At 35.6% G+C, this 17,645-nt stretch overlaps 1 protein-coding gene across 6 annotated transcripts in view; it reads left to right on the top strand.

Moving 5' to 3' along the window:
- Wdr7 (WD repeat domain 7) overlaps positions 1–17,645 on the top strand; it is a 329,483-nt gene that overhangs the window by 83,702 nt on the left and 228,136 nt on the right. For all 6 annotated transcript variants that reach the window (XM_074069754.1, XM_074069755.1, XM_074069752.1 and 3 more), the window contains exon 14: positions 5,881–6,095. In XM_074069754.1, coding sequence (XP_073925855.1) covers positions 5,881–6,095 — 215 coding nt within the window. The remainder of the gene's footprint in view (positions 1–5,880; positions 6,096–17,645) is intronic.

Here is a 17,645-nt window from a genome sequence, read left to right as displayed (position 1 = left end):
CTGGCAACAAAATTTGGCCAGATGAATCTTTTGGCTCCCAGTTTTGAGCCTATTGAAGGTAACCCACTGACCTCATGGTGGCTGCTTTGACTTCAAACTGTTTCTGTGCTTCAGGAATCAACTGTCTCATTTTTCATATTTGATATGCCAGTAAGTGTGCATGTCATTCCCAGAAGCCTTTGACAAGGTCAGAATCCTATTTATTTGGCAAATAGTACCATACCTTAAGTAATGAGTGATGTTAGAAAATGTTCTGGTCTAGCCATTAGCAAGAGTAAGCAGCAATCTCATGTGCTTGTTTTATCCTTTTTCCTACATAGCAAAAGTGAATACCACTTCATATTTTTTTGTGTGTGTATAATAGGTATTCTTGTACAAATTTAAATTCAGTTAATGCTTCACAAATAGTATTAGAAATTAGTGTATAAATCTTGTCAATTTACTTATTTCTGTTAACCTTTTTTTTTAATTAATTTTATACCTCTGAGTGTTCTAATATTTCTGTTTTACATTAACTGAATGAAATATGCATTCATGTCATCTTTTTGAACCTAATTAATCAAATTTAGCAGAGAATTCTGAATTAATGCATATTTATATATCTGTTGAAAACAGGTATAAAGCATGGATAATCAATCAAAGACGTGAAGAATGATAGTTTATACAACTAAGGTCTTAGTGTCTCTAAGAAATTTTTAAAAATGGTCTTATGCTTTTATTTTGATTTTTTAAAGTTGATGATTTTGTCTTTTTACTAAAATTGCTGAAGGGAATGGTGAAGTAGTACTGCAATTCAACCTTTGGTTATTAGTGGAAGATTTTAGTAGCAAATGTATTTGTTGCATATTTGACCTTTTGCCTGCAATATCTAACATGCTAGAGATTCCATTTTGTTTCTTTTTCTTAGCATATTGCTACACATTGTCAATTTTGGTTTTTTTTTTCTTTTTTTTTTTGGTGGTACTATGGTTTGAAATCAGGGCCTCACCCTTGCTAGGCAGACGCTCTACCACTTGAGCCACTCTGCCAGCCCTTTTTTGTATTGGTTTTTTTCGAGCTAGAGTCTTGTGAACTATTTTCGGGGTTGGCCTCAAACCAGGATGATCTCTGTCTCCTGAGTAGCTAGGATTATAGTTGTGAGCCACCAGCACCCAGCTGTTGTCAACTATTATGTCTTCTATATTTGTACTGTTCCTTCTATTACAAAAATTATTCTCTTGACTTTCTTTGGAGACTTTGATTGTATATCTACTAGGCCATTTGTAGTTGTTCCATGGCTCACTGGTGATCCTTTCTTTAATATTTTTTCTCTATTTTATTTTATATAGTTTTTATTGCTATGCCTTCAAGTTTACTGATTTTTCACCACAATGTCTAATCTGTTATTCATAGTTAGTATTTTTTCATCTCAAATATTGTTTTCATTTCTAAAATTTTGACTTTGGCCATTTGATATCTCTCATGTTGCCATTCAAAATTGTTGGATGTTAGAGGTGCCATTAATAACTTTTAATGTTCCTATCTGCTAATTTTGACATCTTTGTCAGCTCTGGATTGAGTTTTTTATTTGTTTTTTCCCCCTCTCATTATAGTTCATATTTTCCTCCTTTTTTGCATACCTAGTAATTTTCAGTTAGATAGTAGATGTTATGAATTTTATTTTCTTATTTTCCCTGATATTGGATCATTTTGTATCTCCATAAATCTTTTTGAGCATTGTTATGGGCCAAATCTGAGCTTTCCAGGTCGTGCGTGAGAGACTGTTAGGTTAGGCTGGAGCAGTACTGTTTGTGGAACGAGTTATAATCCCTGCAAGACAAGACCTTCCGGGTACTACCCATCAGTGGCCTGTGATTGGTGAGACTTCCAATCTGGCTGGTCAGAGAGCCACTGTTCACGGTTCTGTTTGATACTGGTGGCTTTATCCTCTAATTCTTTCAGATAGTTCTTTCTTGTGTCTGGGTAGATTCCTCAGATCATGTACTACTTAGTACTCAGCCTAATAAGTAAAGAGAAACTTCTGTGGATTTTTGTGCAGATTTCTCCACTCTGGTACTCTGTCCTGCAAACTCTAGCTACCTTAGGCTCTGTCTGGGTTTCCTTTTCTTGTGCTGTGGCCTGGAGACTCTGAAGGTGGTAAGTTGGAACAATCATTGGATTGACTTTGTTTTCCGTCTTTCAGGGATCACTGTCCTTAATTGTACAATGTCTCTTGTCTAGAAAACCATTGTTTCATAAATTGTGTTATTTTTTATTAGTTGTTTCAAGTAGAAAGGTAAATTCAATTCCTGTTATTCCATCTTGACAGAAACCAGCAGTTCTTTCTATTTATTTGAATTTTATAAATCTTTAAAGATTCAGGCAGAATGTACTCTTTCGTGTCTCTCTTTCTCTCTCTCTCTCTCTCTCTCTCTCTCTCTCTCTCTCTCTCTCTCTCTCTCTGTGTTTAATAGGTTTCACTTGGGAATGAGTTTTTTTCCTCTTATACCTCTATATTATTTCCTTTTGGCTTGTGTTGATTACTTTTCTGTCCTCCACCCATGGGATGGAAAGCCATCCCCCCAAAATCAGGGAAGTTAATTAACATCGATATATTATTGACTTCATATAAATTTGTCCACTAGTTCCAATTAAGTCTTTTATTACAAAAAGATCTAAACTAGAATTGTGCATAGCAGTTTTAAAACTTTTTCAATCTAAAATAGTTCCTCAGTCTTTTTTTTTTTACTTTAGAGACCGAAACTTTTGAATCTTACTAGCCAGTTTTGTAAAATGTTTCCCAATTTTGGTTTGAATATTTCTCATATTTTCAAAATATACATCTTTAGCAAGAATATTAGACATTTTTCTCATTGTGTGCTATCATGACAAGTGATTTTAATCTGTTTCATCTGGTATTAGAGCACTTAATTAAGGTAGTGTTTTCTGACTTTTTCACTGGAAAGTTACTGTTTTTCCCTTTTGTAAACAATAAGCATTTTGATGTGAGCTACTTTGAAATGATGTAAATAATTTGTTCATCAAGGCTTTTATTTATGCATTTATTTATGCTGATGTGGAGACTTTTGGACTCCTGTTTTATTCAGTGCATTTATAATCCTAAACCCTTACTTTGAATTTGGTTAGTGAGGCATGATTTTTTTTCTTTTTTCTTTTATGGAAGTGAGGTTTGACCTCAGCACTTTGGGCTTGCAAAGCAGGTGCTCTACTGCTTGAGGTATGTCTCCAATCCATTTTACCCTGTCTTTATTTTGGAGATGGGGTCTTGAGAGCTATTTGCCCAGGCTGGCCTCAAACCATGATCCTTCCAGTCTCAGCCTCCCAAGTAGCTAGGATTACAGGTGTGAGCCACCAGCTCCCAGCTTTGTTTTGCTTTTGAGCACTGTCATGCTTTACAGTGCAAACTGATGAGTTTGCTTTCTTGCATGGACATCCTTTTCATTCAGCTTGGCTCTTATACCCTATTACTGGCTTCTCCTCTGCCCAGTATGGACATTCTTTTTCTCTCTAGCATTTGTGTAAAGCTGTTTACCTGCATAGATTCTCTCCTCACCCTTTTTGGGCCCCAGACCATTTCCCTGCACTATGTGGAGGCCCTTAGAGGGCCTCCATCTTAGAAATCAATACCCTGGGTCAGGTTGCCTTTATGCTAGACTCCTCGGGTCCTCCCCTGGGTTTTGTGCTGGACTGCCTCCCTGTGTGAGTTCCCTCTTTTCTTGTTCATGCTCCAGCACTGTCTCTTTATGCACATGCTTCTGGGGCTACAACCTCCTATGCTAAACTCTTGCCATCACCTTCTCTCGTAGTCATCCTCCTCACCCTCTCACACTCAAGACATTCTGCTCTGGATCATTGCAGGTTCTCTCCTGCCCACCACACTCCACATTCAACATGGACACTTACTTTTGCTTATCCTCACTCAGTAATTTTGCACTTAATTGTTCAAAAGGGAAACATGTAAACCGATAGAAGGAGCAAATGAATCACATGGTATTCTGCTTCTAGTAGATTCTCTTTTTGTTTGTTGATTACGATTCTCTTTTGATAACATTAACAGTCACTTAAGCCTTTCTATTATAATTCATTTTGTTTGTTGATTACTGATTCTCTTTTGGATAACAATAAGAGTCACTTAAGACTTTCCATTACAACTACAAACCACATTTAATAAAGAGTTAAGGGCTAGAAGTAAATTCTCAATTCTTTAAGATATCTGAAAGAACATCAGTAAGTGTCATTTTCAAAATCTAGTTTTAATTCACTTAAATAACTGTACTTTTTACACAGTATTTCAAAACATAATTAAAATACATTTTAAAGTCAATATATTATAGATCTTCATGTAGACGAATATGAAATTCTCTTGTAATTCAACCATATAAATATATGTTAACCTCTTTTTCTGTAACTGTAGGATATCTTCTCCCCCTTCATATTATGGATACTATTTCTCTAACTTATTTTTCTCATTTAATGACATGTGGTAGCTTTTTTTTTTTTTTCTGGTAATACTTGGGTTTGAACTCCCTTGCACTTTTTAGACAAGTATCACACTACTTGAGCCATACCCCCAGCCCTGTTTGCTTTAGTTGTTTTTTTTGTTTGTTTTTTTTTTTTGACTAGAGTCTTACCATTCATGGCCAGGCTGGCCTGGACCACAGTCTTCCCACTGATACTTCCTGAGTAGCTGGGATGACAGGCGAGGGTGTCAGGGCACTGAGCTTTTACTGGTTGAGATGTGTTCTCCCTAACTTTTTGTTCAGTTCACAATCCTCCAGATCTCTGCGCCCCAAGCAGCCTGGCCAGTGTTATGGCTTTTATTCTATGTTGATAGACATAGATGAGCTTCATTTTTTAAAATGTTTTTATAATTTTACAATATTCCTTCAAATTATATATGATATTTTTGAATCCATTACTAATGATAGATACTAGGGACTTTTTCTTACTTTTTCTATTATATTTTTAAGATAATAATATCTGTACACACATGCATATGTATTTAAATATATTATTTAGCACAAATCTTAGGATGAGAATGTCTGTGTTAAATGAAATGCGAGTTTTAAGTTTAATAGAATTTGTCAAAGAAAAATAAACTTCTAATTATATTTATATTAAAAGTATATTACCAGTTTCCTCAGACCATTAAGAATGCTGGAAGCATTTGGGTATTAAGAATAAGAATCAAGAAATTTGCAGACTAAGAACTGTCAGTATTAGAGTGTTTGCCTAGCATGTACGAGTTCGTGGTTTCACCCATTCAAAAGGGGTGTGGGAAAGGAAAGTTCTAGGTGAAATACAGAAGTTAAAATTTTTCTTTTCTGTTTGTGGAGGCACCTAGAGAAAGAGAAGCTTCAAAATTTATTCAAGGAGAAAAACAAATGCATTTTAGTAAGTTTTTTTCTTTAATATGAACATATAACTTGGAGGTAGGTCAGACCTTTATATTTGATGTTTACAGTAGTGTAAAGGGGTGGGAGTAGACAAGGAAACCCACCCCAGAAATAGAAGAATGGAATAGTCTAAAGGAGGATGTTGAAATCTTGACTCTGAACTTGACTTTCTTGGGAAATTGTGTGAGGGGCTTTAAAGGAGAGAAATGATTGAGGTAATCTACATGGAAGATTATTAGAGAAAGGTAGTAAAAGATATTTCTGGGAGAGAGATAAAATATATTCCTGCAGCAGGCTGACGGAGTAGCTCAAGTGGTAGAGCACCTGCCTAGCTAGCCTAGCAAGCATTAGGTCCTGTGTTCAAGCCCCAGTACTGCCAAAAATAGTGATGTATGTTCCTACAGAAGAAAAATTGTGCCATTTTTTTCTGCAGATAGGAACTATTTAAAATTTTATAGTGTTGTGTGTGATATTTGCCTTCCAGGTGCATTGGATCGTTGTGTGATGGGGATCACAGCAGTAGAGATACTGAATGCTTGCGATGAAGCAGTTCCTGCTGCAGTAGATTCACTAAGTCACCCAGCTGTCAACCTCAAACAAGCTATGACAAGACGTAGTCTTGCTGCCCTTAAAAACATGGCACATCATAAACTGCAAACCCTTGCAACTAACCTCTTAGCTTCTGAAGCATCTGACAAGGTAAGTCGTGTGTGATCTCATGAAGTGTGTAGGCCACATTTACCTTTATTTAGTCACATGGCTTTGGTGTGTCTTAGAGAATATTTTTTGAGAGATGATACTAGTGGAAAATAACCTTCTGATTTTTATTTAGATTTGTTTAGCATAATTTTGGAGTGTTTCAATTATTTGACATTTTGAAAAAGCAAGATTTTTTTGCCATTCAAATATTTAAAAATTATTTCACTGAATTCAGTGATGTTTGTTTCTGATACTAGAGTAACTGTTATATATATTATTTGTTTGGCTTTTGGCTAGTACTTCTTTTGAAAGATTGAGTACTAGTTAAAGTTCCTAAGAGGAAAACAGATAAGATACAATTAAAACATTTGTATTCATTCTGTATCATTTGTTTTAAAATTAAAATTTGATTTTAGTAAGGTAAGGCCATTAAAAAGATTTAAAGAAATATTTTGAGAATAGGTATGATGGAGTCACACGATAGTGGATTTTTTTCCCCTATGAAACCTAAGCTTAATCACACTTTCATAACTGACATTTATAATCAAGACATGAGTTACTTCTTCACTTAGAGAATATTATCTTGGTTAAAAAAAAAACCACAGACGATCCCAATTCATAAATTGGCTACTTACCTTTTCTTTTGTGTCATATGGTATTGTTACAATTGGTTTACCTCTGGTAGTGGATAAATGAAACCTATAGATAATCTCAACATTTCATCTGAATCATTACTTAAAGTTCTAATTCCATCTCAGTATTCATTAGAGTTATTTATGGGTATGCAAATATGTTTCTTTAATTCTTTTTTAGTCTTGATAGTTGCACATGTGAATAAAATAGCAAAGGGGTGGAAAGGCTCATCTACAGCTTGACAGTTAGCCATGAGCTAGTGAGTGCTGGCAGCACGTGAAAAACTGTGGGCAGTTCCACTGACCTGCAGTCCTCCAGTAACTGGCAGTAATATCACCCTTTGATCATTCTTTCCTTCCCTAAGATATAAATGTTTTATTGGGTCTGTTGTATTGTATATTTCATAAATTGGACTTGGGAACTTTTCTATACTTTTTCTCCGTGCTTTCAGTGCCATGGTCTAAAGTTTAAATGCATTTTTGTACCTGTCATTTTTTTACAAGGAACCACATTATTTATCACTAGGAATTCAGTATTTATGCATAGCACATTGTCTCATAGACATACTATGTGATTTTAATTTTGAGCAAATGTATAAAACAACACATGCAAGAGCATTCATGTATGTTTTATTCTGTTTCTGGTATACCTTAGAAATAAAATATATTATATCTTTCTTGATGATATCCTTAGAAATAAAAATTAAAAAAAATGATTATATAACTTGAAAATTAAAGAAACATAACTGGTACAGTAACATTTATGAATGGCTTTTGTAAGTGGTCATGGTCCATTATGTGATTTTTACAATCTTGTTTGTCCCTGTTTTAATAGCACATTTTATAGTGCAATTAGTGATAAAAGCACCAGATATCAGAGACACTACACTTTTGTATTGTAAAATATATTGCTTGTGAACCTCCTCAGTCTTGTAGTAGAGGTAATTGTTGCCTAGCCTACAAGGAAAACAATTATAGAAGGAGGAAAAAAGCTTAGGAAGCTGAGGCTGCAGGAGGATAATCACTTTATGAAAAATGTATGTTGGCTGCACCATTAGGGATTTCTTTAGCTATTTTCTCATGTTGAGGCTCCTCTGAGGAGAATATTGAAAGAGCTGTCCTGTGGATGGCTTTCTAACCTCAGGAGAAATAAACCCACCCAAAGTTAAAAAGCAAAACAAAAACCGTAACTAAGAGCTTCTCAGAGATACAAGATTTGCTCTAGGATATGGGATGTTATATTTTACCTGGGTCTTCCAGCAGAATGTAAAAATTTCTATTGGGATACCCTACAGAGAGCATCCTGCTTTGCCTTTTGCCTTGTTAGAATAGTATTAGCTATCAGGGTTATTTGGATGTAACAAATGTTTTATTTTTCTAATTGTGTTAATTATACTGGGTATACAAAGCTTTGCAGTCAAGGATGGAATTTACTATGATTTTTTTCTCTTATTTGACCAACAAGAGTTTATTAAGTAAACATATTCTTTATTACTGCTTTGAACCTTTACAAGGTGGTGTGTATTTGAACCCTTTTGCATTTCTCTTAAAACATGTCTTATTTTCCCTCAAGTTATGACATAAGCTTATCTAATTTTCCCTAGTGAATCCAGTTTTTTTGAGGGCGAGGATTATGACTTGTTTATCTATGTGTTTTCCTCATTGCATTTAGTAGTAGCTGTGTAATAATTATTTGTTGTACTGGATTATGTGTAACAGAAAAACTAATAGGCTTTTTTTGTTTTTGGATGGTACTGGGATTTGAACTCAAGGCTTCATACTTGCAAAGAGGTGCTCTGTTGCTTAGGCACACCTCCAATCCATTTTGCTGTGGTTATTTTCGAGATGGGGTCTTGTGAACTATTTGCCCTAACTGGCTTCTCCTGATCTCAGCCTCTGACATAGCTAGGATTACAGGCATGAGCTTCTGTGTCTGGCTTGAGTTTTATGAGTTCTGGTTTTTTAGTGGGACTAGGTTTGAACTCAGGGATTCACACTTGCAAAACAGGAGTTCTGCCACTTGAGCCACACTCCAGCTTCTTGCCCTGTTTTCTCCTTTGCCTTGCAATTGATTGTCTTGAGGCCCCTGCTCTGCAGTCTCAAGTTAATCCCTGCTCATGAGCCTCTAGATGGGGAACCTTCATCGGGAACTTGCCCTCTCTTCAGTTTTGCACTCTCTTTTTTGGCTTTGGTGAGCAAGGTTATCCAGGCACAAATTATTCTTCTTCCTTGCCATCTCTGTATTGTCAGTGTTCTAATACAACCTAGAATTATTTCAGCTTTGTCCTCTCTTTTACTTCAGCTGCTTCTGGCTCTGGAACCTGGTTGCTCAGCTGTAGTGCTGTGGGCATTCTGCAGGGGTAGTTCTTTGTGGTACAGGACTGTATTCTATACTGTAGGATGTTGTATGGCATTTTCTCTGCCCACTTCACACCAGTAACACCTCTGTCTCCTTAACTGTTGCACTCAAATGTCTCCAGGTATTGCTAAATTTCCCCTGAAAGACAAAATTGCCTCTGGTTTTAAAATCTCAGTTCTAGTGGAAAAGGTTGAAGAGGAATTTTATGTACTAAATCCTATCCCTCTTTTTTGTTTTTCATCTTTCTTTAATCTCTTTCTTCTTTAGGATCTCTCTTTTTTTCTTCATTTTTATTAGCTTATATTCATTGTCCTCTTTAGCAACTCTGCTCTCTCTGTCAGAATTACTACATGATTCTTGTGCTTGTATCTCCCCATTCACACACTTCCTAAGTCACTTTTCACTTTGCGTAGGAATTTTTAAAAATTTTATATCTCTCTTCCCAATTAGCTATTGGGCTTCCTGAGAGTAGGAATCAAGTGTTTCTTCTTTTTATTTTCAGCGCTTAATGCAGTATAAATAAACTACATTGTAGTATCACAGTATAATTGCACCCAGTAGGGTATATCCTACTAAAGCATGGTAATGCCCAAGAAAATACAGTTTGGAGACATAGTAATTGGGACTAGAACTAGATTAGGGAGTCGAATATAGATGAAGTTTGTAAGTTGCATAAATAGGTTCTCACAAATGAACAACAGTAGATTTTGATGTTCAAAATTATTTCAGAGATACAGATCCAGCCGAAGGGAGAATGTCAGTTCTGACAGAAGTAGGCAAGCCATGAAATAGGCTTTGAGGATGATTGTAATAGGAGACAACTGGTGGCATTGGGAGATGGGTGTGTGCCTTGGGGCAGCAAAATACCTCTGAGTAAGATGTGATGTGATGGTGAGATAGAGCAGGATGGGGTTACTATTTTTTTCCTAAATAAGTCCAGAGCATGGGTTAGACTGCAGTTCCCATTTTGGAGTACCAGCCATCATCAGATTTTTCCAGATATCCCCTCTTCTTATCTTCTTTAATATCACTGTAAATAGGTAAGTTGGTTATTACTGCCCCCAATTTCCAGATGATGAACGCTGACAATAGTTGGATAGATCTAAGTTGGCAAACTCTATAAAGGGCTAGGTAGTAAATATTTTAAGCTTTGTGGGCTTTCTCTGTTATAGTGAGTTACTCTGCATTATAGTGTGAAAGCAGTCATAGATACTATGTAAACAAATGAGTATGACTGGCTTGCAATAAAACTTATTTATGAAAGCAGGTGGCGGGCTGGATTTGGTTCACTAGCCACAGTTTGCCAACTCCTGCATCAGAAGATGGCATTATTAATTTCAGAGTTGTGGGTAGAGGTTCCCATGCCATCACCCTTGCTCATTTTTGGAAAAAAAAGAAGTGGTGAAGAGCCTGGGTTCTGGTGCAGGTAGGTCTATGTTCAGATTACATCTCTCTAACTTGCTGGTTGTGGGTGACTTTGGACTAGTCACTATGAATCCCCCCGTATAACGAATATATCCTAATAAAAAATTTATAATAAAAAATAAAGTGGGTGGAGATCAGGTGTCTGAGAGCAGTCTCATTGCAACTGTAAAAAAAATAATAAAAGGGAAGAAGTGAGTATAATCCCTTAAAGGCAGAGCCATCTCCTTCTTCTTCTCTTTCTTTCTTTTTTTTTTTTTTTAAATCATCATACCATCTGGCATAAGTAGTGCACAGGATTAGGAGTTTGAAATTTGTGAAATAAAAAATGATTAGTTAACCATAGATTGCACGTAGTGGTATTTGATGATATACAAATGAATATGTTAAGAAGATGGTCTGAGTATGTGGAGTAACCTGTTGGATGAATTTTCTCCTAAAGGATTTGCTGCAGACACTGATTCTTTGGAGGAGATCTTGGGGATGTTGTCAGTCAAAGGAATTTTTATTACTGAGGCTATCCTTATTGCCACGAAACTCATTTCTTAGGCCCAGTGTGTGTGGTTTTTTTTCAGCACCTTTACATCTTGGGCATTGTTGTACCAATCAGAATCACTCTATTTATATGAAAAAATGACAAGGTTCTAGAAATTGAAAAGTGACCAGGGTGATTTCTGTTTCACCTCACATTTTTCTTTCTGTTGTCTAATTAGTCAGAAGTCTGGAAAAAAAAATGAATAGGCTATATTTGCAAAGGTCAATAGCTTTGTATTCCCCGTAACTAGGAAGAGAATGGAATTTAGAAGTCAAATGTAAGCTACCAAGAGCATCCTATATGGCTTTTTATTGCAAAATTCACTCTGTAAAATTTTTTTGTTCTGATTGGATTGACTTTATGATTCACAGTGAAAAGGGCACTCACTGTAGGGTCCAGACAGGGACAAGCCAAATGACGTTGTATACAGGATACCAGGCCTTGTCTAGTGAACTGTTTTCATTCCTAGAAGAATTCTTATGATATGTATGACCTTTGAGGAATCAATTAAACTTGTTTAACATTCTACCCCAAAACCTTAATGAATATTTAATGGAAAATATGAATATGATGATTGTATATAGGCATGTATAAATCAGTTTTGCTTGTTCCAAATAGTTGTTAGAGCAAAACTTTGTATTATGCTAATTATTATCTAGTCTTTAATATACAAAGTTAAAGAGCCTTAAGTAAGCTACCTAGTCTTAAGAAAACAAAGAAGTAAAAGTCTATGACTACCAGAGGAGAAATATATTTCTTTAGTCAAATGAAAGAAATACTTCTCGCTTCCATTGTATGAAAAATATTGGGAGATATTAGAAGTAATATTCTAGCAACAAAACAGTCATGATCTTCTAACATGCAGAATACTTGTTATTTGCTTTTGTGATTACTTGATATAGAGATGTTATAAAATTCTGTAAGTCTCTGACATAATACCAGATATGATACCATGAAAGAGTAGTGTTTTGTGTGTCTTAATAATTTGACCAAGACTTTGATTGATTGCTGAGTGTTTGCATTGGAGCAAAATTTTTAAATCAACTTCTGAAAGGGAAATATGCATTTCTAGTCTTTTAAGGGTATACTGAATGTTCATTAACTTTTCCAGTAACTCAGCATGAACATTGGTTATTACAGCATATTCTAGATTTAGCTGTAAATAAAATATTAAATGCACATTTTTTCTTACTAATACTGCAAAACTGCTGAATTTTTTTCTAAATTGTTTTCTTTTCTTTTCTTTTTTTTTTTTGTTCTTCTCTTCGGTAACTGCTGTGGCCACTGCCAGCTTCTGCTCTCTCTCTCTATTTCTTGAAATTGGTATAGTTGGGTTTAAATCTACCATATTAACATTTGAGGGTTTTGTTTGTTGGTTCTCCTCCCTGTCCCCACTATGCTGAGGATCAAACCCAGAGCCTCACAAATGCTAGGAAAATTTTCTATCGCTTGAGTTCCTTTTAACTTACCACCTTTGTATCTTTGTATTTACTTTTTCTTTTTCCTAGCCTTCTTTCAGATTAAACAAGTATTTTAAAATTTTATTTTGCCCTCTATATATTTGTTATTGTAGATTCTTTTAGTATTCTAACAGTTTTTACCCTAGAGATTGCTGACTATAAAATATTGCTGTTACAATTTCTCTGGTAGTGCTCGGGCCTTAGAATATTATAACTCCATTTGTTCTCTGACATGAAGTCTACATAATTTTAAATTCCACAATACATTAGTATTATTGTTTGTTCAGTCAATATTATTTAGTATTTATCCTCATATCTACCTATCTTTGTTCATTTATGCCTTTTTAAATTTCCATATCTCCATTTAAAATAATTTCTGCCTCATTTCTTTTTAGTACAAGTCTGTTGACTGAATTTTCTCAAGTCTTGATTGTCTGGAAATGTTATTTTCTTTTTAAAACCCTGATACTGGCACCTGTTCAGGGCCTCATACATGCTAGGCAAGTACCACTGAACTATACACCACAGACCTAGCCTCTATTTTGAAGGACATTTTTGCTGATTATAGATTTCTAGGTTAGTAGTTTTTTCTTTTAGCACTTTGAAGATATTGTCTTCTCATTTCTATATTTTTATTGGCTTACTAATTTTTTTTAGTTGAGAAATCAGCCATCATTTTTATTGCTGCTTCTTTGAAAGTAAAAGTTTTCCTTTTTCTTTAGTATTTAGCAATTTAAATATGAAGTACCTAGGTGTGGTTTTCTTTGTCTTTATTCTGCTGGAGTTTCCATAGCTGCTTATATCTGCGAGTTTGTGTATTTCACTAGATTGAACTCATTAATTCATTTTACTAAGTTCCATGCCTCAGTATTCTGTGCCACATATGGTCTGGAGACTGGTCTACAGATCAGTAGGGCCCTTGAGCTAAGAATAGTTTTAACATTTAAAAGGGTTAAAAAAAAGAACATGTGACAGAAACCTGTGCTGCACTCAATGCTTAAAATATTTGCCTTACAGGAAAAGTTTGTTTATACTTTCTGTGTTCTAGTAAATGTCACCAGTTTGTCTCAGTGTAGGTATTAATTATTATAGGTGTTATCTAGTCCCTCCCCTTTGAAAAACCAATCCCAAATGAACTTTTATCACTTTCATCTCCTTCTAAAGTAGTTTTCTCTTTGCCTCTGCTAGTCTTCTAATTCATAATCTTTTTCTTGGATAACACCCTTATAATTGATCTTCCTGCATTCAGTTTGCCCTCCATGCATCCACAAGTCTGATACCTGCTGCACATTCTCCATTAAAATACAAGTTCATGTTCACAAAACTCTCACACACATAGAAAAGTACACTTTATTCAGATTGTGAGTGCATGTGTTCTTTTATGTGTAAGTGTGTATACATCATATATATATATATTTCATAGTTGGGGATGAATATTTTGGAAGTTTCCACTCAAGTTAATAACCCATCAACTTTTTCTCCAGTGTGAAGGAAATTAGTTATAATTAGCAATACCAATTATTTCATTAAGTAATAGAGCTTAAGCTCTCAAAGCCAACCAAATTTTGAACTAATATTTGCTAAATTATTCATGATTCCAGAGATCCTAGTTTTCTTCCTTTTTTGAATGATTCTTGACTTAGATATAACTGTGTTTATTGTAATGATTGAGAAACTATGAAACAATGACATTTCCAAGAGAACTAATCTTCCAAAAACTTAATAAACTTCATGATTCTAGTGCTTTCTTGGCTATATACCTTGTACATAATAGGTGCTCAGTGGATTTATGAATGGAATTAACAGTTCATATTAAATATAGTTCATATATTCTGAGCTAAGGAAAAGTGGTCTTGTTCTATGATGACTTTAAATTCAGATCAGTTTCACTTTTTCCTTGGAAGTACAATAATAAACACATTATACTGAATGGAATAACAACACGTTATATGTTGTAGAATGTGTATGAGGTATAGGAAAGAAGAAATTTTATATCATCTCACATAAATCAAATGGTGGGCTGTTGAGGAACAGTAGGTAGATTAAAACTTACCACCTTCTGAGAAGCCAGGTCCGTCTAACCTTGATGTATTTTCTAATACTTTGTATTTAGTAATTCAATACATGTAAGAAGATTGGTGACTAAATATTAATATTTTAATACATTGAGGAAGAAGTATTTTCTTCTCTTTTAATATGCTCAAAATATGCTTTTTATTGGAGTATATGAAAGATTTTGAAACTATTTGACTTTTATAGCTTCTGTTAGAAAATAATTGAATCAGTGTAGTTCAGTAAACATTTATTGTCTATTAGATACTGTGTTAGGTCCCAGAGACCAAATAATATTTGCTTTCAGGAAATATAGATAGATGAAATACAATATACTATAGTCAGTGGAGTAGCTGAGAAATGTATAAAGCATTGCAGAAATCTCTCCTTGCCTGGGGTGATTGGGATTGGCTCCTTGGAGGAGGGAACATTAAGAGATGAGTGGGACTTAGGTGGGTGATGGATGGAGTTGGGTTGCAGTGTGTTCTGGGAGGAGTAGGTGGCATAAGCAAAGGGAAGTGGAAGCACCTCGTGAAGGCAGTATTGCTATAGGATCAGCTAGGAGACAAGGAGGGTGGGGAGTGAGGTGAGTTCATGTCAACCACAGGAAGATGCCAAATTTTATTACCTCAGTGGCTTTCAAATGTTTGAGAAAATTCGCTATAGAACCTGCAAAAGGAATTTTATATGAAAGCTTCTCTAAAAAAACTAGTATGAGGAAGTACAGAGAGAATTTAAATCCAAGAACTGTTTGAGTTATATTCTATGGAATCTAATGGTTGATGTGCTATGAGTGGAAAGAAAGGTTGATGCATAGATTTTTTTGATTGAGTAAATGAATAGAAAGTGACTCTATCAAGGGCGATATTGAATGTAAGATCAGGCTTGTAGGGGATGGTGATGAATTGCTTAGTTTGTGGTAAATATGTCAGCATGTTCACCAGGCAGTTTAATTTAAGGGTGTAAAGCTTGAGGGAGAGGTGTGGTAATGGGATGCAGAGATTGCCAAATCTCCAACATATATGGTACTTTAATCCATGGAAGTATATGAGATCATTCAAGGATACCAACTTTAAGGGAGAAGGAAGAGGAAGTGATGCAGGGGAGTGGTGGGAGGCCAGTGAGAAGAACTAAGAGAATGTTCTGACTAGCAAATAGAGGGGATCAGGAGTTGCAAGGGTACAAAGAGATCACTTGTGTCAAATGCATTGTTTGTCAATTTGGTCATTAATATGCTTTTCTAGAACTTTCCCAGGACATTGGGATAGAATGACATAGAAGATTGACTGTGGAGGGTTACAGAGTGAATGGAAATAGAAATAGCAAGTATAGAATACTTTTGAGAAGTTTGTGAGACAAGAGAAGGAAGGAGCAAGAGAGTAGTTAGAGGGAGATGCAGTTTTGAAGCTAGTTGGACATGTTTGTGGGCCAAGGATGAAAAGAGAGAAGAAGATTGAATATTAGGATAGGGAAGGATTGATAATTGAGTAAGGTAGTTTCCCCAGGGGAGGATAGAATGGGAGAATTTAAAAGGTAGAGGGAATTTAAATGCAGATGACTTGGTCGTGGAGGAGGAAAATCTTATTTTCTGACATTGGAGAGAAAGAGGACAGGCTGGGTGTCTGGATGGGTGTATGTTTCTGGGGATAGTAGATGGGAATTCAGGAAAGAACATTCCTAAAGCCTTCACATTTCTCCCAGAATTCAGAGCAAATGTGTGTGGTAGGCAGGAGAGAGCAACTTAACTGGGGACATGAGATAGTTGGTAGAGGGTGGGGACTGAGAGTGGGAGCTAAGAATGAGGATTGGCTTCAATTTGTACTTGTAGCAGGCTGTAATAAGCTGGGAAAAGGGTATGAGAAAAATTAGAGAGTCCATTTTATTACTGTTCCAGAATTGCAGTTTTATTGTTTAGCAGCACTTGTGAAGCAGTATTCTAAGATAGCAAGAAGCAGGTGTGGTGGAAGATGTAGAAGGTTCTAATCAGGTTAGGCATTTTAGCACTTAGGGTTTCTCAGGTGAGGATAGCCCTGCATATATGGCCGTGGGAGTGCCTGACTGAGGTAGAGTGGAGAAAAAACTGACTGAGACAGCCAAAAAACTAGGAGAGTTACCAGAGAGGGTCACCATGGTTCTCAGTCTTGGGTGCTACAGCCCACTTTTCCAGGTTTTTCTCCTTTCCCCTGGGTAAAGTTCCTTCTGTTAGGAGTGTGGTACCATCTGACAGACTAATTTGTGAATATCTGTTTTTACAATAGGAGGCCCATTTCTAGTGTTTTGGAAAATAACATTTTGTTGATTTAGTTTCCCAAAGAAACTAAAAGATGAAACTAATAGGAACTGACAATTTAAAGTAAGAACAACAGCATTTAAAAGTTAACAGTTATGTTACAGTGTATCAAAATATCCCATCTACTCTGCATTTCACAATAGTGTGGCACTAATTAGAATACTGAAAATCTCTAAAAACTGAAGTCACATGCAAATTTATGATTATAAATAGCAAAATATAAAAAATAGTGCCTCTAGCATAATTAATTAGCAAATATAACCTTAGTAACTCTCTTGGTTACTAAATGATTCTATTTTTTAACAGTGTGTCACTTGCCCTACTGCTTTAAATCCTTTTACAACCCATAAAGGAGGCTCCTTGACTACCAAGGACTACAGCCTATAAGTTGAAAATCAATGACCTATATGGATGGTGCAATTTCCTAGAATGGTGGATGACCAGAAAGACTTTGAGCCAGTGACAGTGATTTTAAGGTCTCAAAATTTTTCCAGTGTGAAACTCACATGATGATTTGTATAACATGGCATTGCAGGGCCTATAATAAACCTTGGATGGACATGTGCTAGTCAGTCATCTCAAGGAGACAGTTCATTGCAGGATTCAAGGAGAGAAAACAGAAATTGGTGTGCATGATTGTGGTTAGAATTTCATACATTGTCCTCAGTACAGTAGAATAGGCAAAATATATTCATAGATCTCCACTCATCTCTTCTTGCTTTGTATAAAAATGCCTGTTTTTCTTAATCACAGTCACATCTCAGTCACACTCACACTTAAGCGGCACTCAGATTTGATGA

Source organism: Castor canadensis, chromosome 4 (genome assembly GCF_047511655.1).
Source record: "Castor canadensis chromosome 4, mCasCan1.hap1v2, whole genome shotgun sequence".
NCBI classification, from domain to species: domain Eukaryota; kingdom Metazoa; phylum Chordata; class Mammalia; order Rodentia; family Castoridae; genus Castor; species Castor canadensis.
The sequence above is the reverse complement of the archived record's forward strand: the minus strand, read 5'-3'. Positions and strand labels throughout refer to the sequence as shown.